General features: G+C 42.6%; 1 protein-coding gene across 2 annotated transcripts; it reads right to left on the bottom strand.

The window, feature by feature from the left end:
* Positions 1-181: 181 nt before the first annotated feature.
* On the bottom strand, positions 182-27,947 carry mAChR-B (muscarinic Acetylcholine Receptor, B-type). 2 transcript variants are annotated; one of them, NM_001300292.1, is made up of 5 exons: positions 27,704-27,946; positions 4,735-5,040; positions 4,080-4,522; positions 3,088-4,011; positions 182-2,295 (listed from the first exon to the last, which is right to left on the bottom strand). In NM_001300292.1, exons 2-5 carry the CDS (start codon positions 4,836-4,838, stop codon positions 1,499-1,501), a joined length of 2,268 nt encoding a protein of 755 aa, NP_001287221.1. In that variant the 5' UTR covers positions 4,839-5,040; positions 27,704-27,946; the 3' UTR covers positions 182-1,498. The 2 variants fall into 2 exon arrangements, with proteins under 2 accessions (NP_001287221.1, NP_649764.1); NM_141507.2 differs by having other exon boundaries at positions 182-4,011; positions 27,704-27,947.

Genomic DNA, 27,947 nt, shown 5'->3' with positions numbered 1-27,947 from the left:
ATTTTGAAAAAAAAAAATACTTAAAGAAAAAATAGCTCTGGCTTTTAACTCAAATTAATTTAAAGAATTCAATTAACAATAATTTAAAACCAATTGAAAGTAGTCGCTACACTTCTAAAAATAAAATCATTACTTACCTAAAAAAAGCGTCACCCTTCGTATCATAAAAAATGCAATTATTCATTCATTTATTTATTTAGTAATAATTTTAGTTATTGTTACACTTATCACTTACGTGCTAAATGGAAACGTTCAACAAAAGCAAAAACTTGTTTAGCACATTACTCACTGGAAAACGAATCGAATCGGCTAACGAAACGGTTAACAAATAACAAAGTACTTCAACCGAGAACAAAGATTTTCAGAATGAGAGTGAACTCAGTTAGGCAACTTGGCAAAGGCGCTAAGGAGACGTCTATATATCCGTATAAGTATAAGTTGCTGGCTTGCGCAAAAATTGACATCTATGTAGCTATATGTATGTATCTTCGTATGCTCTACACTCATGAATATTCAAACAAAACTCTTCAACTTGTCTGGCATATATCCATAGACAATTACGCGGGTATGTATGCTGGGTTTTGTGTTCTTAAAATCGTATATCTGCTGCAGGATTGACATCGAACTGCTTAACCCCACGACGGCAACCATTCGTCGAAAAAGTTTGAACACAGTTTATATTTTTGCAATATTCTAAGTACTATAACCTACCAAAATAACTGTAAAAGAAAGTTTCTATGAACGTTTGAAATCAAAATTAGGTCCGATTTTGCGTAGTTTTCGACAAAGTGTCACCGTCAAAAGGGCTTCGACTGGCATATCCCTCAAAGGGTTAACATGCTTTTCTTTGGTCTTCTTATGGCCTACCCCCTTCATATGTCTGCTTTTCATTGATATATTCTGCGGAACAACAAAAGAAGTATTATTCTATATTGGGATATGCTTTAGAGTTTTGGTTTGTAGGGTTTTCTAGTCTCGGTAAATGTGTATATCTTATGCTTAATTTATTTTATTAGCTATCATATCATATACTTTGCATGGTTATCATAGATTGGTTATTAACATTAAAATATTTATTGTCTAAAACATTTCGCCCCGCTTAGTGCCACTCTAGACCTATGTATGCATCCCAAATCGGATTGCTTGTTTTCCCCCCCAACGATTCTAACTATAGCACACACCTTTGGCTACTTACAGATAACTCTTCCCTGTCCACCGATTAAATTTTGAATTTAATAAGTGTTTGATTCTAATACTTTGCTGATGGTCGAAATCCAGCAGATATTCCATTAAGCGGAGCACTTTCGTTGGGTATGTATAGAAAACTTATGGGCCTAAGGAGGTGTAAGGGGTTTGGGAATGGAAAAGTTTGCAAGGCGCCAGACTCTCGGGGCTCTGAAGTGTCTGGTCCTTTGCGCAAGTGCAGTGCAAAATGGAAATCTATCAGGGATTTAACTCAACCACCAGCAGCTTAACCACTTCAGATCCCCAAACCATCTTAGGTCATGTGCAGATCCCCCTTGAGGATCCGCGTAAAGGTCTTCTTGAACTGCTGATTGGCCAGAGCGTAGCAAAAAGGATTCATCGGGCTGTTGGCGTAGCAGAGGAAGTACGAGAACATGTAGAGGTGTTCATTGATGCAGGGCGGATGCCGGCAGAATCCCTCGACGAGGGCCAACACATGGTAGGGTGTCCAGCAGGCCACGAAGCAGCCCAAAATGAACGAGATCGTGCGAAACGCTTTGCGAGCACGATTCTCCGACTTGGACTTCTGCCGTCCACCCACTCCAAGGATCAGGGGTAGAGCCTTCTTGCTCTTGAAGTGCTTTCCTATCGAATGAATGAATGCCCTTTTGCTGGAGTTTCGGCTGGCCGCCAAACTCTTCTCCTCCCTGTTGGCATCGTCATCCCCCGCGTTCTTTTTGGTGGCACCAACACCGTCTTGTTCCCCGCCTCCACCCACACCGCCCGTACTGCTGGTGGTGCCCGAGGTGGAGGGCATCTTGTTGGTATTACTGTCCGAGGTTTCTCGCTCCTCAATCCTTTCCAGTGGCACCGGTGGTGTTACACCCGCCGCCGACTGGGGCGTTCCCGTTTGTGGCGTTGAAGTCTTTACCTTGGGTGAGAGTGGCATTGGTGGCATCGGGGAATAGAGTATGGCATCCTTGCTGCTGGTCTCCATAGGACTGGAGGCCCGGCGATGGGGACAGTCCGCAGCTAGCTTTCCGGGCACATCCAACAGGCAGATGGCCTCAATGCAGCTCTCCCGCCTCACCTTAGCAAAGTCCTCGATTCCTGTGTACGAGACGAGAAGACGTTTTTCAATGGCCACCGCCTCCTCGATACTCTGACTCTGACTCTGGTTGTGATTCGGATTCAGGTTGAGGCTCAGGCTTTGGCTGGGACTCTGGTTTTGGCTGGGAGTTTGACTGAGGCTCTGGTTCAGGTTCGATTTTGGTGGATTTCGGCGTGCGGGCGGTGGTGGAGGCAGGACTGGTGGTTTCCCCTGGACGCTGTCATTCGGGGAGGTCGTCGAGTTGGCCGTCACACTGGCCAGCATGGCGGAGCTCTCGTCCATATAGCGTAGCTCCGAGTTCGTCATCAGGTCATAGGTCAGGGCCAGTTCACTGTTACCGGAACTATTCCCAAAGGGACGATCCGAGTAGTCATCGGAGAGCGGGGTGGGGCACTGAAAGGCGTCGGGAGGTGGCAAAATGGTCTGCACCAGACCCTGATGCACTTGATCGCTAGGGACCTCGATGGGTGCCAAGTCCACGGGGGACAGGGGATCACTGGTGTTGAGTAATGTTGGAGGAGCGGACAGGTCGACCAAACGATCATGCTCGGCTATCTGGGACAGTGTGGAGCAGGATGTGCGCTTGGGCCTGTCCAGCGGTGGGTTCGGCTGGTTTTGGTGGTGCTGGTGGTGCGGTTGTTGCTGGTTCTGGTGGTGGTGCAGGGAGCGCATCTCTTCCTTGCTCTGCGCCCGCTGTAACGGACTCTGGTTGTGATGGTGCTGTTGGTGGTGGTGGTACTGGTGCATGGCCTCGATCGACTTGGAGTTAGTGGTGCTCTTCTGCAAGTTACCTTTGCCACGAGTGGCCAGCAGGGCGGCCTGTGCCCCAAAGACCAGACCAATCGATGACCGCTTCCTCATGTTGTTCAATTTCTGCTGGGTGATCAACTGCTGGGCCTGGTTGACGGATGATTCCTCATCGGAATCGAAGGCAGGACTGCTGGATCTCTCGCTCTTTTCCGCATCCACGGCTGCCTCACGTTTTTTCGCCTCCTCCTGGATTTTTGCTGCCGACGCTCTCCTCTGTTCCGGTGTCATCTTCTCCACTTCCTCGGTGGCCACGGCCAGAGGATTTGCCTGACCGGAACCACTTAATCTCTTAATCACTGTGGTGCAGGCACTATCCAAATCGGTTTGATCTCCCGCAAGTTCCACTTTGGTCTTTAGGATTTTCTCCTCAATCACACCAATGCCAGCTGCATGACCTGCCATTCCGGACATCGCTCCAGCACTCAGTGCCACCATGGATTGCATTTTCCGTTGCTTCGCCTCACTGCGCTTTTGCATATCATAGGCTGTTTTGTAGATCCCGGCATATAAGACAAAAAGCACAATTAGTGTGGTCCAATAGTAGCCAATGATTAGGGCCGTATTAAAGATCGGATCCTTGAGAAACTGAACGGCGCACTGGCCAGGAAGTAGATCCCGCTTGCCGGTGAAGTGCTCCCATCCAAAAATCGAGATGAAGAAGAGCAGAGCGGGAATGATCCAAGTGATTGTGACCATATATATCACTCTGGTTCTCGTCCTCCAACTCCGGTACTTGGCGGCAATCTTCACAGAGCAGTAGCGATCTATCGTGATCAACAGCACCGTGTACTGGGACACCAGACACACAGTATAGTCGACGGAAAGCCAGAGATCGCAGAGCATCGGACCCAGGTCCCAATAACCCTTGAGCACGTATATCGTGTAGAAGGGCATCGAAACGGTTCCTGAAATATGGGTTTATAGTACAATTAATAATTTTTTTTTTTTGAATTTAAGGTAAAATAGTTACTACCTATTAGCATATCCGTGGCTGCTAGGGAGGCAATAAAGTAGTTGCTGGGCTGCCGAATATTCCTGTCCACGATGAAGGCCAGTAGCACCAGGATATTACCGCCCACCGTAAGAATGATACAGATCGCCAGGCATATGGCTATCAGGATCGTCTGCCACAGTGCAAATGGTGGCAAAACAGGACCAAGAATCTCCGAGTCGGAACTGGATCCCGACATGGTGGAACCGCCATCAGAGGATTGATTTCTAACAGCCAACAGAAGGTTCGTATTGTTCACATCGAAGTTCCTGTACCATTGCAGCTGTTCATTAACCGGCCAGGAATTGAAGTCACTGCTCTCGCCATAGATCTTGGCCGCCTCCAACAGACGTTTGCACTCCGTGTGCGTCAGGACTCGCTTGAAAATGAAGCTGCACAGCTTATCCCGCTCCCTTCTAAGGCTCCTGGAAGTGCGAAAGTAAATATATGCTTAATTAGAGTTGACATAAAACTATCTCTATCTCTATCTCTATCTCTATCTCTATCTCTATCTCTAAACTAATGTCCTTGAAAACAAATTCTAACAATGTATCTTTTTAAGATCTCCATTTTCTAAAAGCTTTGCCACTGAAATTACTATTCTAATAGGCGCCTTTATTCTATTAAGACAACTCACCAGTCGGTGATCCACTTGTTCTTGATGGTATAGATGGAGTCGCTGGAGTTGCCATTCAGGCCAGTCAGCTCCTCCTCGCCCGCCGACTTGTTAAGCGACCGCATCCTTAACCGCTCCGCCCTCTTCCCGCTCTGGCCACGTCCCGCTCCCTGCTCCCCGCACTTCGCCTCTGCGCTCCACAACCTCTGCGGTTTTTATGGTAATTTCAAGTTGTTCCTCCTTAATGTGCTGTCGACGGCGGTTGTCTCGGAATGCTTACATTGCCTCCATGGAATGCCAAGACTTGTCTCCGGTCAGGTGCAGCATCTGCAAGAGGCAACAAAAGCAGCCACAGTCTTGGTTAGCACTTGAAAAAATATAGAGGTTATTAATATTATATGATATAATATATATATGCATATAAAATATGATATAATATATATATGCATATAAAATATGATATAATTTATATATGTATACATAATATGATAAAAAGTCTGAATTTCAGAATTCTGCCAGAAGTCGTTTTCCATCCAAAAATTAATTGTTTTTTAATCGAATTTTTGGTAATAATAATCCGAATAAGGAATGGAATATTTCGTTGAGATCGTAAATAAATTTTAAATCCGTGTGTGTTTGATTTGGAACCAGTCGTTTTCCATCCAAAAATTAATTGTTTTTTAATCGAATTTTTGGTAATAATAATCCGAATAAGGAATGGAATATCTCGTTGAGATCGTAAATAAATTTTAAAATATATGTGTGTTTGATTTGGAACCATTTATTTTTTTCACGATGTTGCCACTTTCCAAAAATTCGAAAATTGACAAAAAAAATATTTTTCCGTTTTAGTTGCGCGACCATTTTTAGCCAAATAATAGTAAAAAATCTATTTGAAAAATACATTGTCTTCATTAGATGGTGGAAAATAATGAAAATATGAAAATAATGGAAATTAAATTAAATCAAAATTAGTAATGAAAATCAAGTATTTACTAAATAAAGAAACTTTCTTTTCGTGTAGTCTTCGTGGACGTCTTCGCTTCCGCCAAGTTTAAACTAATTTTGCAACCGTTAACTGGCAACCGGCGACTGGCGATGCAATTTGCTTGTGGCAGTTGCTTCCTGCCCGATGCTCCAGCCGGTGCCCGATGTCCTTCCTTTGTCCTGTTCCACTCTGTTATGTTGCCTCATTATGTTACGGCATGATTTGCTTATGGCCCTGCCACTTGAGCTTCGAGCGGCCTTCGCTCGCCGTCGCCTTTTCTATATTTCAATCTCTTGGCTTTTTGTACTCCCTACTCAGTGATTTTCCTGACCTTTTTCTACCCCGACTGCGGGTATTTTAATTTGACTGACATTTGGTAAGCTGAAACTTGATACATTATTGATGAGCGAAATCATTTCGGAGATGGTCTTTTGGGTTGCAATGCGAAGCCCAGTGTAATATTTTTTAATAACCGGCATACACATAACTTATCTTGGCCTATATAATGAGTTTATTTATTTTAAAATTAGCACAAACTTTAACAGAGTATACAACCGTCTTACCCCCGATGCTCAAAGTTAACTTGATGTTATTTAAACTAAATGCTCACATTCACTGGCAGGGCAAAGTTTCTTTCACTGAGGTCAGTCGGAGGCCAGGGGCTTCTCAACTTCTTGGCTGTTGCATTTGGCCCAAAGAATCCGCCAAAGTTGTCCTCGTTGTTTGTTATTTTTCGAGTGCGAGACTGCTTACAGGAACACGGTGGAAGCATAAAGCGGCAGGGCGAAATTGAGTTTTCAACTTTTCAAATATAATTTCAAACAAATCGATAGGACAAACTTGTGGAGCGGCCTCATTGGCAGGCAAATTCCACAAGGGACAATCGAGTTATCCTTGCAAGTGTTGCATCCTTGCAGCGCTGCACGTCTGCCGGCACTTTGATTGAGTGGAAATTGAATTAGTTGGCACAATTTGTTTTCACTTAATTCCCAAAACATTGCCACAGCTAAGATATTCGCCTAACCAAATTAGCTGAAAGACAGGCTGCTTCCTTAATCCGTCAACACATGCGACAATCCCGGTCGACAGCTGTCACCCCGTTTTTTGCCATCGGAAACCGGGTATGGGACCTTGGCCAAACCCAAATCAAGGAGCAGTCCCAATTTCTATGCTAATTGAGGGCTATTTTGAAGAAGAGTGTGCGGGTTAAGCGCTTTGATTGCGTGAAATTCTCACGAGAAATGCTTAAATCTTGAAATGGGTTGGGGCCAAACCCACATAGATTACAAAAAGGTATTACAATTAGCATGTTGATAATGGTGGAGATTTAAGTGGATTAAAATATAACTAGCTGTTATTATTAGCTGTCGAAAGTGGTTTATTGCGTCTTATAGTGATTGTCACTAGAATTTGCCATATAGACCACCTAATTTTTTCTTGTTTTTACCCAGAGCGTTTTTCCCTTTGCTATATTGGCATTCCATTACCAAGAAGTGCTTTATTGACATTTATTCGATAAGTGTTCTGTTATGTCCCCTAGTCCCTGTTGGCAAACAAAGCTCAAAGTGCACTTCCCGACCGTGGTTTTTCCTAACTATGTCGTAATAACCTTTTACCAACTCCCAGCAGCACAGAAGCATTCTGTCCACACAACACGTGAAGTAATAATCCCGCTTAAGGACCTTAATCCTTTGTCTAGTTGACCACCAAGTTGAACGGCGCTTTTCCTGCTCCGGCTGCTGCTCCTGCTCCTTTTCCTGGAAGCCCCGGGGCTCCAAGTTGACCGCACAACAAACACAGAAGGCAGCAGAAGCTGTAAGATCAAAGCGTTGATCTGGAGGGGGTGTCGTGGTCACAGTTTCCGGCTTCCATGGAAACTTAAAGCTGAATGCACTTGGAAGAAAAACGATGTGCATTCCTTACGAGCTACGATACAAACTGATATTTGATATTTTGAGATAAGAGTGCAACTACATTTCAAATGGTAAAATAAAATGAAACTACGAATATGTATATTTTTAGCTGAAATTACCGATTTACATACAAATTTTTGCCAATGCATTGAAGCGAGGCAGTCGTGGGGATTCTGTTGCAATCTGGCCTTTCATATCTCGCATCTCCCTGCAACGGACGCAGCTTGGGCTTAAAACAGAATCGAGGTTACCGCACGAATGACACACGGTCTGGTAACGGGACGGGGTGGTAGTTCGTGGAAAGTAGTGGGTTTTCAGCGGAGCTTTCAGCGGTGACTATGGCCAAGCCGTTGGCTTTGTTTGCTCAACTCAAAGTTGTTGGCATTCTTGGCGTGCGCTCAGAAAATGAAATATGTAAGCAATGTGTTTGCCTGAATGCCTGACAGGACCAAAAAGGATGCGGGGTAAGGCGGAGTGAAATCAGGGAAAAGCAACCGGTAAGGCAGCACCTTAAATCAGCAATTATGTCGCGCAACTTTGGCCAGGCGGCAGGTGCAAAAGGGAGAGCAATAAAAAAGGGATTCAGATCTGAGTCGCAGGATACTCCTTGTTAGATAAGATTTTGCTCTTGTTGCCATAATAACCCGCTTTTGCCTTTTGCCGTTCTGTGCTTGATATTTTTATATTTTTTTTTTTTTTTGCCTCTTAATAAACTTATTAAATGTGTAAGCCAGCCGTTGTCCCAGTCATTGCTGTTCCTCATCCCTTTTCGGCTCTTATTTGGCAAATAACGAAAAGTAATTTAATCAAGGCAACAAAAGGGCTACGAAATTCATCAGGAAAGATAATGGAAGTCCCAAATTTGATTGGCACTTGAACCGGCTCTTGGTTTCGCATCCCAAATATACCAACACACCCCCCCCCCCCCAGGATTTTTCGAGGCACGTGGGCCTCCAATCGGCACTCATTGTGGGCTTGTGTTAATTGCCTGCACAAAGCCCCTGCAATGTCGGTTAGCGGCTTCCAATCATGCGCTAATATCCGCATCACCAAGAGCTTTGAAGGCTGCATCCATAATCCTGGCCAGCCAAAGGTATGATGATGCTGGTTTGGCATTCTGGAGCGTCAAAAACTGTCAACGGCCGTGCCGTTCTTTTGTGCCCCAAAAACCCTGGCCGCAGATTATGATTTTGACAGCATTCTCTTGCCGGAATGGAAAAAAGTGGGTGGTAATGGGAAACGTGGGAGTGGGGATAACGCTCTTTGTGCCGCATAATCAACTTGTGCAAGTGCGCCCGGCAAGTTTTAATTACAAAACGTTCTGGGTCTTTACTCAACTTACTTCCACTGCCACTTTCATTTCAAGCACTTTTCCCGCTGCTGTTTAATTCATCTAGCTTCTAAATTAACATTCTTCACTTCTTTTTTTTTATCCTTCTGCCCGCCTTTTGTTGACTCCCTGGGAACTACTTGGCACGCGCATTTTAATCAAAGTAAAATTTTAAATAAATATTAGAGACGCACAACGTGATGAATAATTTCGCGGTGCCGCCCTGTCAATTGTCTGCCTCGCATGGGCAATTTCAATTTCAGCTACGTCAGCCAGAGAATTGCGGTGTGCACAGTGAGAAAAACTTGTCAATATGTCAACATGATGTGTTTTTGTTTCAATATCTAAATTGCTTACTTCCTCTTACTCATCGAACCTTTTGAATATCATTAGGAATTTTAACCATGTTTCAGTCAAAATCCAACTAAAGACTTTGAAAGTTGTAATCAGTAAATATTGTAGTTACTTAAGATTGACATATCTGGAAATCGATTGAAACTGAAAACTACGATATTTTTTGTTTTTATTTTTCCACCTGTGCTGTTAAAAAATTCACATGGTGGTTGGTGGTTGAGCGAGTGGGTTGGTGTTTCTGTGTCGAGTCGGTGGCTGCATCCGACTTGTCCTTGACACGTTTGCTGCATGCCAAATGAAGGTTGGCCTGCTTCCTTGCCGCAAGTGGCAAAAAAAAAGAACGCTTTCGAAGACAGCCAAAGACCGCAAATCGTTTTCGGAGACTGTTGCGCGTTTACTTTGCTCGCTAGCACACACTCTTACACGTCCTCATCCACATGCCACGCACACACACACACACATACGCACGCATCATCGCATACACGTAAAGGCATGCACATGCAAATTTAACGAGCGCCAATGGCTAAAATTGCGCCCCAGGCCACTTAGCGTTGTCTTTTGTGGCATGAAACATACACACACATGCGCTGGCATATATTCATACATGTCGACATCCTCGTTTATTGCTATGCAATCTGTTGTTGCTTTTATATCCGGCAGCCAGATAGCGAAGGCATAAAAAAACCCCCCGGGCACCATAACAAAATGGTAAGCGACACTTGCTACAAACACGCTGAAGTGCTGAAATAGTGCTGCAGGCAGCCAGGAGATGCCGCAGCGTAAAATCTGCGGCTTAGAACGGTTGGATTTTCAAGATGCAGACCGTTGATCGCAGGGTAAACAAATCCGATTGTTCGCTTATATTCTTGAAGTGAGAAGCGCAGAGAAGGGCTCACAGCAGAGGTGACGAAGTTTGCATTTGCTCTTAAGACTCTTGTAATGATTTACCCAAATATATATCACTTATAAAATCCAATTACCTTGAAGATACCTTTGATAAGTCATAGATAAGCACTTAAGGAATGAAACTAACACTGAGGTTCCCATACGAGCCTGAAATCCCTACACAATACTCCTCTCAATTTGCGCTTCCTTCCGACTCAACGTCCCCATGCTTCTGTCATTGCAATATGTTTTTATGATTATGACAATGATAATACCGTAATCGCTGTTGCCGCCTTCTGGCTTACTGCAACAACTGCAAAATGCGTTTGGGCGACACTTGCAGCAAATTGCCCCACGCGCACACAAGAACTATGAGCACAAGCGATTCAAGCTGAAAATTGCTTGGCACAGTTTGTCGCATTTTTCGTCCTTGTGCCTGCTGCTGCTGCTGTTTTTACTCCTGCCTGCTATTGCCGCCTGCCCGCCTTGTCATTTAGAGCTCATTTCAGGCGAAAAACGAAACGGAATGTAAACAAAAGGCAGTGGCAACTGTGGCAGCAGGGCGGCAAAAGGACGCAGCCACTTCCGTGTCGCAGCAACCATAAAATGACAGAGCAACTGCCTCCTTCTACACTCCAGAAAATTTAGAAATTCAATTTTTGTTATACGTTGGACCTAATAAGAAAATTCCATATTATAATACTTCATATTACAAAGATTGCAATTTCAGGAAGTAATTCGATATTCTAGTTAAGATTTTGTATATTTTTTCCAGTGCATACCCTCTTAAGCGCTCCCTCCCATCGCCCTTTTTCATTCCCCTAATGAGCTTGATGCGTTTTTGATGATGCTGTTGGATCCTGCTGCTGCTGCTGCTGCTGCTGCTGCTGCTGCTGCTGCTGCTGGTTGCTGCCATCCTGCGCTGCCTGTCGCACTAATTGAATGTTTTACCTCTTGGCCAACGCTGCGTATGCGCAATGTGCAGCCTAGCCAGTTGAAATTTGACTTTTATGAGTCGTTTACGGAATACACAATTACGGTGTCGAATTTATTAATGCCATTTATCATGCTGCCCAGAATGTAGAGCGTAGAGGTAACCTCTTTGTCCCGAACACAGTCTTTCATGGCATGTCGGCGGCTTTAATTATGCTGAGGCTGCCGATGTCCTGCTGGGACAGCATCCTGGCCGAGACGTGCTCATATTTTATGCCTTTATAAGCAGTATTTGTGTCGGTTCCCCAGTCACTTGGACCTGAAGGGTGTATTGTTTGGAAGGACAATTAAAGGCTAGAGCGTTCAAATGAAGTTGGGCAACCCTTTTCATCTCATATAAGGAAGGCAGTAGGTAATAGCAAGCAACCTTTTAATCACGCCGACACATAATTTGTCTATCTAATGTTGAAATCATCATCATCAAAAGCGTAAGCTTGGATTTACAAATTTAGAGTCGGTATTCTTTATCAATTTGTAATATCTCATAAATGGAAACTAACACTCTATTTCATTTTCTTTGTAACCGGCAACAAATGTTTGCACCTAAATGAACATAGAAATATCCCCAACAAAATGACTACAATTTAACTCACATTTAATTACACACTTTAAGTGTGGGCTTAATATAGCCCTTATAGCCTATGGGGCTATATTTCTTTTCTGGCTTCTAGGAATTAACACTGGTTCTTTGTTAATCGATAAGCACTCAATTAACAGGACTTAAAGGCTTACTTGGAAAACCAAATTTTGCGTGTAGCTGGCAGTTTACTTCTACGCCCCCTCGAATTTTCCGACCAACCACCACGCCCACTGTTTTCACAGCCACAAAAGCACACTCTTCGGTGGCAAACAGCTGGGGCGTAAATTGATTCAGTGAGCTTAATTGTGCTGACATTTTCATGTGGCAGCGATCGATCAATCGATGTGAATGTGTTTGCATGGCACGCAACTGCAGCTTTAGTTGGCCTAAGCACCAACACCCCCAACATTTTCCATCCAGTAAGCCTAATTTATGCCGTTGCATGGGTCGGGAATTGAATATGACAACTTTATAGAGTTTAGTTTATTATAATCGCATAAAATATTGTGACGTACCGGGGCGCTTGAAACGAGCATGGGGATTTTCCCGAGCCTTCAACACCCGTACCCTCCTGACTGGCTGCTTCATTGTTGTGCGGCTCATGCATCTTTCATGGGGTCATGTTAATGTGCTGGTCCAGCCCGAGCTCCTGCTGCCTGGCTATGATTTTACCTCCCAACGGGTCCTGTGCGCTAAAGTTTATGCAACAGATTTATGAATGCCCAGCTACGTGGCTGAATTAGGCAGCTGAGGGCTTTCCCAGACCATGGAACACTGGTTCCTTAGCTGGCGGGAATTCGCGGGATAATAAGATACACTCAAGAATGTTATACAGTTGGGAAGCCAAGGGATTAAAATTGCATATATAATGTTCTTAAATTCTTCGCTAGCTAGTTACCCTGTATATTGTTATTAAAGAAACTATTGTAATTGATGTAAAATCTGTAAAACTATGCAGAATAATAGAATAAATTTTTTTCTTGCTTGTAAAAATAATTATATATATTAACATATTTATGTGTAATTTTTGGAGTGTAAAAGAATAATCGTTCTTGGCTCATGAATATAAAAATTTCCAGAATTTGCAAATTCGGCTTCTGGATGACGAAAAGTTTCCTTCTAATTGTCAACTTCATTAGCCAACTAAGTCCTGGAGTCCTTGGGTCATCTTGGGTTGGAAAGTTGTGCCTTTGTTAATTAACTGCAACCCAATCTGCTGCCTCTGTGGCAGACATAACTCATTCATTCGGCTGAATCTTAATTGTTTGCAGCAGCTGTTGCCTCCTCCTAAGTGGCTCAGTCATGACAAATGTGTTGCCACCGCCTCCTGTGCAGTTTTCCACGTTTTTCCAATCCCTGCAGATCCTAGAAAACTTTGCCGTTGTATTAATAATTGCTCCATTGTTTGTTTTGACACGGCCCATATTTGTTTATTGGCTGATAATTGGCAATGCAATTGGTTTAATTACAATTGTAATGCTTTCAACTGAATTATTTACAATTAACAGCTGTCGAGTGGCTGTAATTGCCCTCGGATTAATGCAAATCTGCTAAAAGATTTCCCATGGCAAATAGCAAATGCTAAATCCGCTTTTAAATATTTAATGCTCAATTTATAGCTGGAGAATATTTGGACCGCTTCCTCGCGCTTTCGCAATTTTCCTGGGTAAGTTGTTTTTCATGTTTCTGATGTGCGCTACATTGCTGCAATTTTTTTTCGGTTTTTCAACTCCACGGATTGTTTTTTGTTTGACTTTTTAGTTTCAGCCAGGCCAAGGTATCTGCGATTTTCATTTTCCAGCTCCTAGCGAAAAACATACGGTTGCCTTTCGCCATGGGATAAACCTTTTTTCTGAGGAATGTGAATCGATAGTGGGTTTTTCCAGCATTGATATGATTAAGGAATTTATATTGCTTTAATTGAATTTTCAATGTATTTTGAAAATCTCTATAAGAATTTTTTCTATGAAAACTAGTTTTTATTTGTTTATGGTAAAAGCGTTAAAATATGCAATCATGTCCGCGCATTCTTATGATTTTGCATTTCAATGCATACTATTTTTGTGGCACACAAACGCATTACTTAAGCAAAGAAAAGAAGCAAAAAAATATTCGGAAACACTGAAAATGGTTTTTAATTAAAAAAATCTTTTAGCCGCCAACAGCTGTCAAAACAGCTAAAAAACTGGCTCAATACGAACAATGGATGCCCTAGCTAACAATTGCTCATTAAATTGCCCAGTGAATTTCTTAAAGAGCATTGGCCATAAATTGTTTTCCCAGCATCCCAGCACTTGTTTGTGCTTTGCCAAAACGCTGTCAACGCATTACGTAATTATGGATGTATCAAATTATGAAAAATGTGCTCGGTATTCGCCAAGTTACGTGTTGTGGCAACATTTTATGGCTGCCGCGGTGCTGGCGTCCTTCGCCGCAGCGAATTATGTGACAAAAACGCTTCAGTAAACAGCAGACGTACAAATAGATGGGGAAAATGCCACAGAGAGACAACAGAAACGCGGACCCCGCCGTGACAACCAACAGAAACGTGGATGAGACGGTGGCGGAATAGATACACTGAAGAAAAATGATTCGATTTTTAAAGGAAGTGGTTAAGGGACTAGTAACTAGGGCCAGCATTGAATTTTAAGCCATGCTAAATCATTTACTTTCAGTGTTTTAAATGCATTTTAGAAGTATACATATTTTATTTTTTTGGTTACCCACTTCTTTGTCCAGTGTACTTGGTAAACTGGGTAACTGTAACTCGAGAATCATTTCCAGAGCTGGCACGTAAGTTCCTTTACCTTGATTTCAATCCCAGTGCATCGTTAAAGATTTATTTAGAATATTCAGCGGGCACAGTAAACCGTAGCGTGTAATTGTCCATATATGTATGTATATGTATCTCTCTTTCTATCCCTATATCATTGTCCCTTTCCCTTTGCACGGTCAGCATAGCAGACTGTTATGGTAATAATTTCAGTTGTGGCATTAAATCAGCGGAAACGGAAATGTAAAAACGTGTTGCCAGGAAGTCATATTTCAGCTTAGACAAACGAGATACACGAATGGCCAAGCAGAGTGAAAAGGAGAGGGCGATAGAGAGATAGTGAGAGAGAGGGGTGATGAGGCGTGAGATGGAGCCACATGCAACACTGTTGTCAGTTGTTGTTTGTGCTGTGTTGCTGTGGAAGAGACTACATCGCATTAATTCGGTTTTACAACATGGCCACACATAAAAATGAGAAATTGCCGACACACATGACGCCTAAGAGCTATCAGGAGCGAGCGAGAGGGTCCAAGTAATGGGTGAAAGAGAGGCGAACAAGAATTGCCATCAACAATATAGTCGAAATTAGCGCAAAATAAATTATAAATGCTGCCCTAATAAAAAGCTAAAGTACAAAGCGCGCCCAGCAAACATTAGCTCCATAACAAGTGAAGAAGACAGCGGCTAAGTGGTGATAGCCCCAACTGAGTGAAAGAGAGGTCCGAGGAAGTGGCAGAGTGAAGAAGCAACCGCAACTCTCCACAGATGTAAACAGTAAAAATGTTGAATGTTCTTCCGCCGCTTTATGTGCAGCATCAAAAACAGATGCTGAACAAGCCGAGTGCAAAGCAGAACAGAAAAGCGAATGGGATCTGGAACAAGGGGTAGCGGAAGTGCTGGAAAGCCTTGTCCACTGAAATTGCATTAAATAAAGAAGCAAAAGTTCACAGTACCCAGTAATTCATGGGGAGATTGGACGTGTTTTCCTGAAGGATACATTACAAATGTAGATGTAACAATAATGCTATTAGAATTTTTTCAAAATATTTGTTTCTTTTTGAAGCACTTAAGCTAAAAGTGTACGATATAAAGAGTTTTATTAGATTTTTTTTTTTGTTTTGTGATACGGGATATTCTTAGACCTAACCTTTTATATTTTTCTCGTCGTAGAACATCTTTTCTCAAGAGTTTGCTAGCTGTGTACACAATAGTGTAAATTACACAGCGTTATATAATTAAGTACCTGCTAGGAACAGTGATGGTTTTAGTTTATAGCACACCCAGCAACTTTTATTAACCTATCCCTATCTGAACTTCTGTTACAAATACCCCAATAAACATTTTCAATTTAAGTTGTATCTAGACAAGGGCTTTTCGCAGTTTAGTCGCTGCTTTATGAGCAGCTCAATGGCTAATCCCGAACAAAGTCGTCAGCTGGCGGCGCAAAACTTAAATCCCGATGAAATCTTAAAGGCAGATGCCGATTCCCCCATGGATTCTTCTTTTTTAGAAGAGGCTGGTGGTATCGGGTGTTTGGATACTGCTGTTGCTGCTGGCAATTATCACATCGTGTCGCAGTGGCGGCCATAATAACCCTCAGTCCAAAGATGAAGTCAAATGCTGCAAATACAGCCAATCAGACGAACAGCAGCGAGATGCGCCCCTCAACGCCCATTTTAATGTGCACACGACTTGTCCTGGGGGGAAAACGCATATATATATATATATATATATATATGTATATATATATAAGAATATATATCGGGGTATCGGGGAGTATGGAAGTGATATTGGGTCTGGCCTGGTAACTCCATGAATTTTCTTGCGTTTTCAGTGGGGAAACAGCAGTAAATTGACATAAAAACCAAATTGTCCATAAAAATGTATTTCCCTTTAGCCCAGCCAAGGATCTCCCCCAGCAGTTGGTATTTCCTCGATTTTCCCGCTTTTCCTTCAGCTTCTCCCTGCACCTCGAAAAAGTTCAATGGCAGCTTCAGGGGCAACTTGCTCAGTTGGCCGGCGGAATTAGTTTCCTGCGGGGAATCCCTGGGAACGATTCCGTCAACAATTTAATCAGTTCATCGCCTCCTGGCCGCAGCAAATCCCGCTCACCAAAAGGATTTCTGTCTTGTGTTTATTTCAACACCCTTCGGGGCTTCAAGTTTATTTATTTTTTCCTTTCTTTTCTTCGGTTTTTCCTCTGCGGGCTTACATGCTGCCGCCTATTGACACAAAATCAGTTGGCTTTAGTTTTTGGTTTTATTAGCCGCACTCTGCCGGCAGGAAATTAAAAGCCATCTGGCAATGTTTTCATTTCCTCTCGCCACAGTCATTTCATCATCGGTCCCAGAATCGATATTATGCTAATGTCTGTCTAATTATTGCCCATTATCGAAATGAACTGAACACAGTTCTTATCACCATCAAAATTTCTATATAATCGTAGATTGCCGACTGGCTTATTTGATGAGCTGCAAACAAAACGAATGATGTTCTACTTTTGGTGATGGCTTTATTACTTGCAAATTGGCTTTGCTAAGATATCAGCAGGATATCGAGTTTTGTATAATTAACAAATTTGATTAATTGGTGTAGATTGGCTTGAATACTAGAATATTTTATAATTTTCATTCATGTTAGTAAGTTGATGAATGGGTGTTGGTTATTAAAACCTGCCTTTTTGTCATTTGTCCTATGGTTCTCAATGATTGAAATTTTTCGTATACCCCTAATTATTAGCTGCACTGGAGTGGGAAATCATTTCATTTGGCTTCCAGAAGATTTTTCCTCCTGTTTTTCTTTTTTTTTTCTTTTGACATTTTCCACATTGACGTGTAGGGACTTTGAATGGATTTTTAATAACATTGTCAGGGTGACACAGAAATGGCGTCAACATGTGCGCAGCTACCGACCCTGACTGTGATTATCACTCGACCTCCACTTCCCCGCCGCTGGCGTAACCCCCACTTATCCTGCCTCTGACCATCAGGGGTCAGGCTATCACATACGCTACCGAAAGTGTTGGACGTTTTTTGTTTGTTCGGGTTGTGTTTTTGTTGCAGGTTCCAGTTGCCAGTTGCCAATAGCACCGGCAATGTTGGCTTAACGCCTGCTGTTGCTGCTCTTTTCGGCCGGCCAACATGGTCATATTGGCTATGTTTTGTTGGCCCGGCCACTCCAACGCCTCATCATTGGGTCGATCCTTTTTTTTTTTTTTTTGGTTGATGAGCCGTACAACACAAGGCAACTAATTTCAGCCTGACATTTGCCAGCTATAATAATGATGGCGATGATCATTACAATGATGATGGTAATGGTGATGGCTTATGTCGAATGCCGCACATTTCATAAGTTTCGATGGCGGTTAATTTACATGGCCAGTTGCAGGATTTATTGCCTCTCGAACTAGGCCAGCTGTGCGAAGGCAGATATTTATTACGGCCTTTGCCTGTGCGCATGAAATGAGTTAATATCGCTTGACTTCTGGCTGGCCATTTGGGCTCTTGAGGCACCGGACAAAAGATACCACTGAATGAATTCACAGCCAGGCAGTCGAATGAAGTGCCACAACCTGAGTGCAGATACCCAAAAAAAAATGATACATGACGGCATACAGCTGCTGTCGAAATAATAGTACTTCTTCTATAAACAGTAGACCGATAAACCTCTTAAATAGGCTTGAATTTTACAGATTATTTTAGAACTTATTTTAGAAAAAGAAAATTGGGCAAATATGTATGCTCTACCTTTTTAAAGTTAACTTTTCCCAGATATGTACGAATTTCACAGCTCGAATAACCCATATTACTTTTTCCCCATCTGTGTGCAGTGTGAGTGTGTGAAATGAAAGCAGTCGAAAGAGATGTTACATGAGACAAACAAAAGCTGACGAAAACAAATAATCCGTTCTGTGTGCTCCGTTCTCGGTTTTGCTGTTTTGCCGTTTGGATGTTTGAATGCTTGTGTATGCTTGTGTTTTCCTTGCGAGCCACACGGCTCTTATCCTGGCTAAAATCCTTTGTCTGTTTGCCCGACTGTTTGCCTGCGATGCTGATGAGCCTGCAACATGTCGAGTCGAGTTGTTGCCAAAGTAATAATAACAAAAGGGCTAAGACCGAGACAACGAGATGCGAGATGCGGGCTTAAAAACTCATTGACACGTTCTGCTTTAGCCAAGGCAACACTTTCGGTGTTAGCCGTAGTTTTGCATCCAGCCTGAAGGCTTTAAGCCATTTACTTAGCCACACTCGGACAGATGTCAATGGGAATTTGGCTGGGTAAATGGATGCTCGACTGTTCGACCGCTCGACTGGCTGAATGAAATCATGCACGACTGGGCTGACTTAATGCCTTTGGCAGCCAGGCGGCAGGCACTTGGATTCATTTCCATTTAAATGTTACATCAAGCCGGGCTTCCTCTGCGGGGCAACAGTGCGTATGACCGCATCCGAATGTGCATTTAATTGCATTTCAATTTCTCGATTTACAGCTGTTTGAGCGTAGCCTGCCAAATACAGAGCCTGCACATCGAGTGCCCAAATGGAGAATTGAATTAATAAATTATTGGTAAGCTGTTGACGTTGTGGTTGAAGGACACTGTCGATTGCTCTACCACTTAATTAGTAGAATGAAAGACCGAAAGCCTGGCCGAAGTTTTGGCCACAGTTTTACACCCAGTTCATTTGCCTTAGCCGTTTTCCTTTTTTTTTCATCACAGTCGCTCTTTTTCCTTAATTTTCCTATTAGTTTTTTTTCGTTTCGTTGCAAAGGAAAATGAATCACACATAAAACTTAATTAAAATTATCAATCGGAAACAACATCAGCCGGCTAGAAAGAGGAGTGGCGTTGATTGGCATAAAGGGCTTTAATAAGCATAAATTATGGAGAGTATATAATCAATTCCAGCCGCTATTGTTTGTCTGGTCAACATGAAAATGGTTTGCAGCACGCAAGCAAGGTAATAGAATAACAAAATATAGAAAAAACGCAGTGTCGGATACCCTTGATATATTCCATATCTGATATGTTTTTTTAAATCTCCTCGTAAGAGTTTAACCATGATGTGATTTAAATTTAAAGCTAGCAACAATTTAAGTATTTTTTTTTGGCCATTTTACTAGTATTTGGTAAAAGAATCGAAGCGAGATCTGATCAATCCGAAAGGAAAACAAAACTATAGCTTCGTTTTGAGTACAAAAATGAATCTCATGCGTTTTAAGAAGGCTTTCTTTGTCCTGTAACTCAAGCAAATCTAATGAATCATCTTATATTGCTTGATGTGTCCCAAACTTAAGCTCCCTAATGGCACCTTCATTGTCCCGAAATCTAAATATACCCTTCGAAAGGGCAGTTAATATTTGGCTGAAGTCATTGCGAGCAGGCTGCACCTGCCGTAAGATAGTGAGAGTCAGATAACAAAAGCCCTTAACCTGGCTTCCAGAGGTTCGAGTGGCTGGCTGGCCAGTTGCAGTTGAAAACACCTGAGCAAATGCTGTGTAATTACACAGGCCGTCACTCACTGACTGCTTGAGTGGGGCCTGCAATTAGCTGGCCATATAACTCATCCGCCACGTGGCACCGCTCTGGAAATAAAATGCAATTTGCGAAGTGAAATTGCCTGTACTTGTTAAATTAATCTCGCCCTCATCTTAACTCAGCCAGCCGCAGGCAATTTCAAGCTCGACTTGCCAACTCATCAGGCGGCGCCACCAGCATCGCTCAGTTGTCAGCCGCAATCGCTGGCATTCTAATTAAGTCGCGGCTAATCATTAATTAAACACATCGAATAATGTTACTTTTTTATAGGTGCGTGAATACACAATGCGACCCATTTAAGTTTGGTAATCGCAACAGCTTTCTAATGCCGCAAAAGCCAAAAACAAATGTCGCTTTTAATTATAGGCTTTCCTAGGATTTGACAGAAGTGCACTGAGAGAAAGAATTCGGAATTCACACACTTCAAGTATTCAGTTCAGTATATTGGAAACTATCTTCTTCTTAAAAACTCTATTCTATGAGATTTAGATCCATTTTTTTTTTTGACAATTTTGTGCTCAGTGTGTTGGACTTACATTTAGCACCTCAAGCCACGCCACTGGGCACACCCAAGGATATCCGTGGTTGGAGGTGGTCTGTGGGTTGGAAAAGCGGAGTGCGGTTGGGGCGGTGCAGGTCCAACTGCTGGGTGTGCTCAAGGTTATGGCCAAATGGCTAGCCAACTGCTGACCAAGCAGAGTAGAGCCGAACCGCGTTGAGCTAGATGACATGCTCTGATCGACAGGATGTCTGCCGGTGTGTCGTGGTGGTGCGATGGGTTATGGTTATGGGAAATGTGGGTGGAAATGTAGGGTTCGAGGGCTGCGGTCCGGAGCTTATTTATAAAACGACCTTGGCGCAAATCAAATGCAAAACTTTTATGCGGCCAGCGACACGCGTCCGCGTTCGCCTGCCTGCTCATTAAAGGTCAAAGCCGATTTGCTTTTGTTGTTGTCCTGTTTCCCCAAGGTGTGTTCGTTCCTGGGTCCTTTGTAAGGGGAATTGCGAGGAAGCCAACACAAACAAAAATATATTTAAAACAAACACACAAATATCTGCGAAGGCAAAAAGTATCACCAAAGTTGGGCAATTGTTGCCAAAAAAAAAAAAAAAGAAAAGGCTTAAAAGAATTTTTAAAATTCGAGTACAGTATATTGTAATTAATTACCATTTATAGCTAATATACATTTCCGGCATTGCTCGGCTATTTTTCCCTGTGTAAATATTTATATAATTTTTCTGTGTTTTTTGAGGCCTCTTAAGAATTATTTGCATTCGCGCGTTGCTCAATAAACATAATTAGCATTTTGCCACTTTACGTGGCACTGTCACTAATGAATGACTAGGCCAAAAGGGAAACAGTCGACACGAAAATAACAAGGCAAAGTGAGAGGAAAACAAGGCAGTTGGCGACGAAGCCCAGATTGGACCTATTTCATATGCAAAAAGTGGCAAAGAAGTTGATTAAAAATTCGGGTAGAGCTCAACTATTTGACAGGCATGGCGCCATCTGTGGGGCAAATAAATAACAGAGTAAACTGAGCAAAGGCCACAAACAACGACACACACTTACAGTCCACTGTATACACATGTAAAAGGTATGGCATAGACACATCAACACTTGCAGAGATGTATACAAGTGTCACTCGTGTGTAGCGCACTCAACGTCAGCACTTGGCAATTGCCATGTTTCCACACACGCACACCCACAGCAGGCGGCCAAAAGGGCTACACACTCACACACACGCACACTTGCTCACTCATTTAGTGTCACACATGGCGTATACGTGCTGGCTGTGTGTGGCCGTGCCGCAGAGTGTAATTAAATATTTTACAGGCAATCTACATTCTTGAGATAAACTCGGCTTCAAATATATACATATATATATATATATATATATATACGGGTATTTGTGTATGTGTGTCAGCCATCCAAGGCAGGAGCAACAACAGGAGCAACAGCCACAATGGGAAAATGTTTTTAAAAACGGGAAACACGCAAAATGCTAAACAAGGAGCATGTCCTGGTGAGATCAAAACGATTTGGAAATGCTCTTAGCTTGTATCTGAGGCGAAAAGTGACTCTTTATATACCTTGAAATACAAAATTTATATATGATAAATATATCGCTTAGATTTTAAGATCAAGAAAACAATTCTGCTAAAAATTACTCATACGACATGTGTTCAAATGAAATTTAAACAAGTAAAATAAAAAGAAGCAACAAATTTGCGACAAAATATTTGTTAAAGCATGATTGTTGTTAGTTTTCTACGTTTCAAGTCCTCATAGTATCCGTGTATATTTGTAGAATTTTTAAATCGCAATCATCTCTTTGTATCCGCAAAAGCGATCAATTCTTTTCGCAACAAATGCAAATTGATTTGAATCGTTTTATGCAAATTTCATCCAATTGACTACCAAAGTCGACGAACTCTGTTGAATGCCGGGCCCAAAAGGACAACATTATAAGATACCAGATTAATGTTTGCAGCTCCCAAATACACACGCACACACACAAGGATATTTGCGCTTGGGCTGCAATATTTTAGAGGGCTCGTCCTGGGCCCATGTACATATAGATACATACATACGTACATGACTCGTCGAAACATTTTTCGGGGCATAAGTCGTCGTTTTCGTTGTTGTGGAATTTAGATTAGTGTCATTTAACTTTTTAGATTTACAAATGTTGCATGAAAAGATAATCGGCTTGCCCTTGTCCGCCGGCCAGCCACAGGATGCGGTACGGGCTAAGGGATATGGGATCCAGGACCTTGGACATAGTCATGGGCAGTTTTGTGGTTGCTGGCCCCTTTGCAACCTCAGTTCCAGCAACGTCCTCGTCTTCATCCACGTCGGCATCCTGCGCCTCAGATCCTCCGCCTGCGCTTGAGTTGCGGCATCGTAGCAGGTTTTGAGGCATGCTTTGGGTTTCTGCGGCTGGGAGCTGGGGATATGAGGTCCTGAAGCTGGGGCCAGACCTCAAATTGGATTTCGTTGTTGTCTCCCAGTTGGGTTTCCTCCGCATTTGTAGATATATATGTATATGCGTAAATACACATTTATGGATGTTTGGACGCGTGTTGGTAATTGCTCTTTGAGGTTGTAACTTGTGAATTGAAACTGTCAGCGGTAAAATGTGGTGCGTGTGTCGGTGGATTTAATAAGCAAATTAAAAGGCTGCATTGGCCAGACTCGTAACTCTTGGACTCCAGCACTTTATTGGATTTTCATTAACAATTAGCCGGGAATTTAATATGTCCGTCTAATCATTTTGCGTTCAAAAATTTAATTATGCCTGCATTTGCATTGGAATTCCCTCAATGTTCTTAATTAATAAGTTATGCTTTTTCCCCCACTCACTGCTAAGCAACAGAGAATATGAAGGGGCAAAAATAAGGGAAAACTGGTTTTTAATTGCCTGCGAAAGGGGTTTTCAAAAGGTGGGGGCACCTACTTGTAGTAGGCCGCAGCTGTTGCTCCGGCTTAAGAGGATTGCGGAGAAAAGGACGAGCACGGGTCCAGAGTCCACATGAACTGACCACTTGAGTTGGCCTAATTGGATGGCCAAGTGTTGGTTATTTTGGGGCTCCAACTCCAAGCTTTCTGAATGCGGTTTCCACTTACTGGCCAACAAGTTCTAGAGTTCATTTTATTTAGTAGTTTCTTTATGCCTAGTGAATGCGTATCAAAGTATGTAGAGGATAAAACAAACTAAATGAAATAGAATTAGAATTGCTTAGGTAATTCATTTCACGTTTTTGTGCCGTCTTTAAGCATTTGAGATGCATGCATCTTAAGAAGCATGCTTTGTGATTAGCTTCGCCTTCAAGCAGACTCCATTAGTGTGAAGGGGGCGTGGCACAATAGCTTTATCAGCAACACCAAACCAACTAAAATCTGAAAGCAACACTATGCGTGCTCGAAACCCCCATCCATCCATCCATCAGTCTGAGCTGAAATGTGGGCATTTCAAAAGGGTTACGCCCAGTTTTAGTCAAGGACCAACGCCAAAACATTCATGTGAATCAGCAACAGCTCCACCGGAAACGGAAACGCAGGAGCGTGTTTGAGCTGAAGACCATAATTTTGCATTAGCTGCTACCGAAAACGCAAAGGGACAAGGAAAGGTAACACAAACATCAACTGAAACAGCCGCCAAGCAACAAACATTGACAGATAATAGAATGGAGCTCAGTCACATGTGAGTGCACGTGATAAGAATTTACAGGTGAAAACACGCGCATAGAGGTATTAAATATTTTCAACAACGTTCGCAACTCACTCATCCAATAATACTTGGAAATTGAGAGAAATGGTAAATTAGGGAATTAGTTGCAACATTTTTGGTAATGTCGAACTTCGTCATCAAATATTTATTTGCAATTGTGAGGTTACACTTAATAGTTTATTCATGGAAATGGTTGTTAGTAGTCAGGTCGTGTTTTACACTTTAACAGAATGACACAATTACAGTCGCCAAAGGATACATTTATCCCATAATTATATTTAAACACTGTCTATAAACAAGTGGCTTCAGCGTGTATTCTAAAAATATGAGAACATCTTCAAGATTATATTCAAGAAGCTAAAAATGAATGACCTTGGCAAATAAGCCATCCTTCACCGTCGTCCTGCGTCCTAAGTATAATTAGTTTTGCACTAACTGGGGCGTAAAACGAAACTCAGACACTTAACAGAACGGAACGCCCCCATATCGAATCGAACTGAACCGGAGCGAAGTGAAGCCTTTGCCAGCCCAAGAGAAAATCATTAAAAATATTTGCCTGCACGCGCTGAGCCGCCTCGTCATCCAATCAGCCATCGACATGGTAGCACCACCACCACCGCCGACAGCAGCAGGACCAAAATCGGCACCACGACCGCTAGCCATCCAGCTCCTGGGCATCGGGAAAGCAAAAGCGGGCCAAAGGAACCCAATTTGGGGCATAAAAATTGTTGCTTACTTGGCAAAGATGTTTATCACACCGTCGGGTGGCTGGATACAAAAATGTGGGTAAGTTCAGTAAGGACTTTGTCCCAAAACCCTGCACATTGGGCTAATGGCAGCTTCGGAAATGACAGCTTCGGAAATAAAAAGGGATACTCGGCACTTTAAATATTGTGATATAGAGCACAGTATTGGTAGTTCTTTTATAATAATAACAAAGTCATCAGAAATTATCATTTCGTTTTTCTTGTTAACATCTCCCAAAGAGTTCTGCATTCATTATACATTTTTGAGTATGTCCTGACTCACTGTGCTGTGGCAAGTGTGGTTGGCAATGTAAATATTTTGCCATTTGGGCTTTCTCTTGGATTAGTTTCATTTATTTCATCATTTGCGCGTCTCACCAAACGCATGCAGCGCCTTATCCTGCCGCTCCTCGTCCTGCGTTCCGTGTCCTGTCTGGGCAGGAGTATTTCCCAAGCTCAGTGGTCGGTCGGCAGTCCGGTGGGGGGGATGGGAATTTAATCAGGCCGCTGGGGACTGTAAAGCGCCGACGCCCGCTGCTTGCGCAGAAATGTAGGCGCTGCCCAGAAACAGCTCACAAAAAAAAAAAAAAAACCAAAAAAAATTAACAGGAACAGAAAAAACAGAGAACAGGAATTTCCTTCGGCGGAATACTGAGGGACAAGAAGAATACAAAGAACTTCTATAACATTTGTAAAATCTATAAAATGTACATTTATTTGTGAAACTAGCTCTCAAGATACTATCATAATTTCGCAAGTGATACTACAGCTATATGAAATGAGATCTATTCCAGCTACACTTATTATATTTTGCTTGCCTATATGTATGAAATTTTTTGCTGTGTGGAAATGTTGCTCCTGAAATGATGACGATGGCGATGACGAGGTCCGCCCGCCAAAAGTAAAATGTTAGGGGGACTTGGCCTCGTCGCTATTTGATTTTTCCTTTTGCACTCTCCCTTTTTTTCTGCGCTTTTATTATTCGTTACAAGTGTGTGAAGTTGTAATTTAAGTGTGTGTGTGTGGGGGTGGGGCCACTGACACGCCCACCGCCCATTAAAGGCCGCCTTCAAATGCCGCCGGAGGGTACATTGATTTTCCACTCTCTCCATTTGGCCGCTCGACATGCCTTTAAAGCAAATTCCAGCGATGCACAGCAATCAGTTTCAGTTGCGTCTTGATTTTCGCTTTTGATTTCATAGGGATAAGTTGGCAAAAAGGGGGCGTTCGTTATATGGCCAAAGCCGTCTCCGCCTCCCACTCCTTCTCCTCCTCCGTTGAATGCCATCCTATATCCTAGCTGACATTGACGAGTGTCAGGCACATGTCCGCCACACCGGACCGGCTCCGTCCTGATTTGGCTTAAGCGTGGACGCAGCTGGACATCGAATGGCCAAATCGGAAGTGAAAGTCCGGGGGGAGCGGAGATCATTGGCTGCTGCAGGATGATTCACAGGTGGGAGAGGGTACTCCGGCTTCCTGCTCCTCCGATAGTTGGTGAAAAGTTTTCAGTCCAGCTTTTGGCCAACATTTTCCGCACCGCATATTCCATACATTTATTGGTTTTTTTTTCGTCGGCTGCATGTGTGTTTTAGGTTTGGTTTCCTTCAAATGGTTTAATTATTTATAAAACCATTTTGCCACACGTATTTCGTTGTAGATGTTGGAAAAATAAAACGAGAGCCGTTCTTGTCCACTTATTTTAAGCGAAATTTAAATATTTGATAAAAGAAACCCTTAGAAAATTTTTAAAGTATTACTAGTAAGATAAGCAACAATCCATTTGGAGCAGAATTTAAAAATAACGCGAAATTCAGAACATCAGTATTACTTTAAATTATTTGCCACAATATGTAGTTTTTAGAAGGATACATAATAATGTTAGAAAATTGAACATTTTGACGATGAAAGTATTACCACAAAAGAAAAAGCTACCCACTCATCACTTTGCAATCGAATTTAGAAATTTTCAAATAATTTCTTGATTGCATAATGGAAACTCCTCCATTTTGTTCTTTTTCCACAAAGGCATAGTGATTGCCGTTTGAATAATTGAACCGGAAGACTTTTCCTTCCTTGAAAAAAGGTGAAGGAACTCCTGCGAATAGGCCAGTAATTCCTGGAATTGCACCGTATATATGGGGGATTAAATAATGATTGGCTAGTCAGCTAACCAAAATTCATTGGAAGTTTCTTTCTCGAATGTCCATGATCTGTAAGTGGATTTAGTTTCCGCCAGGTAAGGATGATTTTCCAGCTCGTTTACAGGCCCTAATCCCGGGACCTTAAGCTCAATTGGAAGGGGTTCATCGCTGTTCATTGTGGTTCTCTGCCAGTCAGTCAGCTGGTCGGTGGTTGGCAATTATTTTTAGCCCATTGTGTGTATTTGCCTCCACGCGGACCAACTGTCTGGGTAGGCAGGTGAGTGTTTATTTTCGCCAATCAATATTCCACATACTCCCAATCGATACACGGCACTTCATATGGCTGCAGGGCGCACGAGGCGTATGATTGATCTAATTGATAGCCAAGATTGATGGCGCAATCTCGGCAGGTGTGCGGCAGAGTGTCTGCTGTCACCTGAGTTTTTCTGAGTACTTGTGTGTGTGTGTGGTGTACTTGCCCAATGGACAATAAATAAATTGCAATCGACTTACATGCACTGAATTTCCTCAACTTCCAGCTAGCTGCAACAGCAACAGTTAACCCTGAGCACATGCATTAAACTTGAACTTTAACTTGGTAATTTCCCGAAAATACTTTCTGCAATTACAATAGTTTGATTTTTATTTATTGTTTTGTGGTACTGCACTCGAAACCGCGTTTTGTCACCGATTTGCTAGCGGACAGCGAGCGACTGAGAACGCGACTTGGCAGCCCAAAGGACGAGCATGGACTGTG

This window comes from Drosophila melanogaster, chromosome 3R (genome assembly GCF_000001215.4).
Source record: "Drosophila melanogaster chromosome 3R".
NCBI classification, from domain to species: Eukaryota; Metazoa; Arthropoda; class Insecta; order Diptera; family Drosophilidae; genus Drosophila; species Drosophila melanogaster.
The sequence above is the reverse complement of the archived record's forward strand: the minus strand, read 5'-3'. Positions and strand labels throughout refer to the sequence as shown.

What these genes read in the sequence shown, in the direction of transcription:
- mAChR-B (NM_141507.2), bottom strand. Translation starts at nt 4,838, where the DNA reads ATGCGGTCGCTTAACAAGTCGGCGGGCGAGGAGGAGCTGACTGGCCTG. An exon ending in AACAAGTGGATCACCGACTG is followed by an intron (nt 4,523 to 4,734) that starts GTGAGTTGTCTT and finishes TCGCACTTCCAG; the next exon opens with GAGCCTTAGAAGGGAGCGGG. An exon ending in AGCCACGGATATGCTAATAG is followed by an intron (nt 4,012 to 4,079) that starts GTAGTAACTATT and finishes CCCATATTTCAG; the next exon opens with GAACCGTTTCGATGCCCTTC.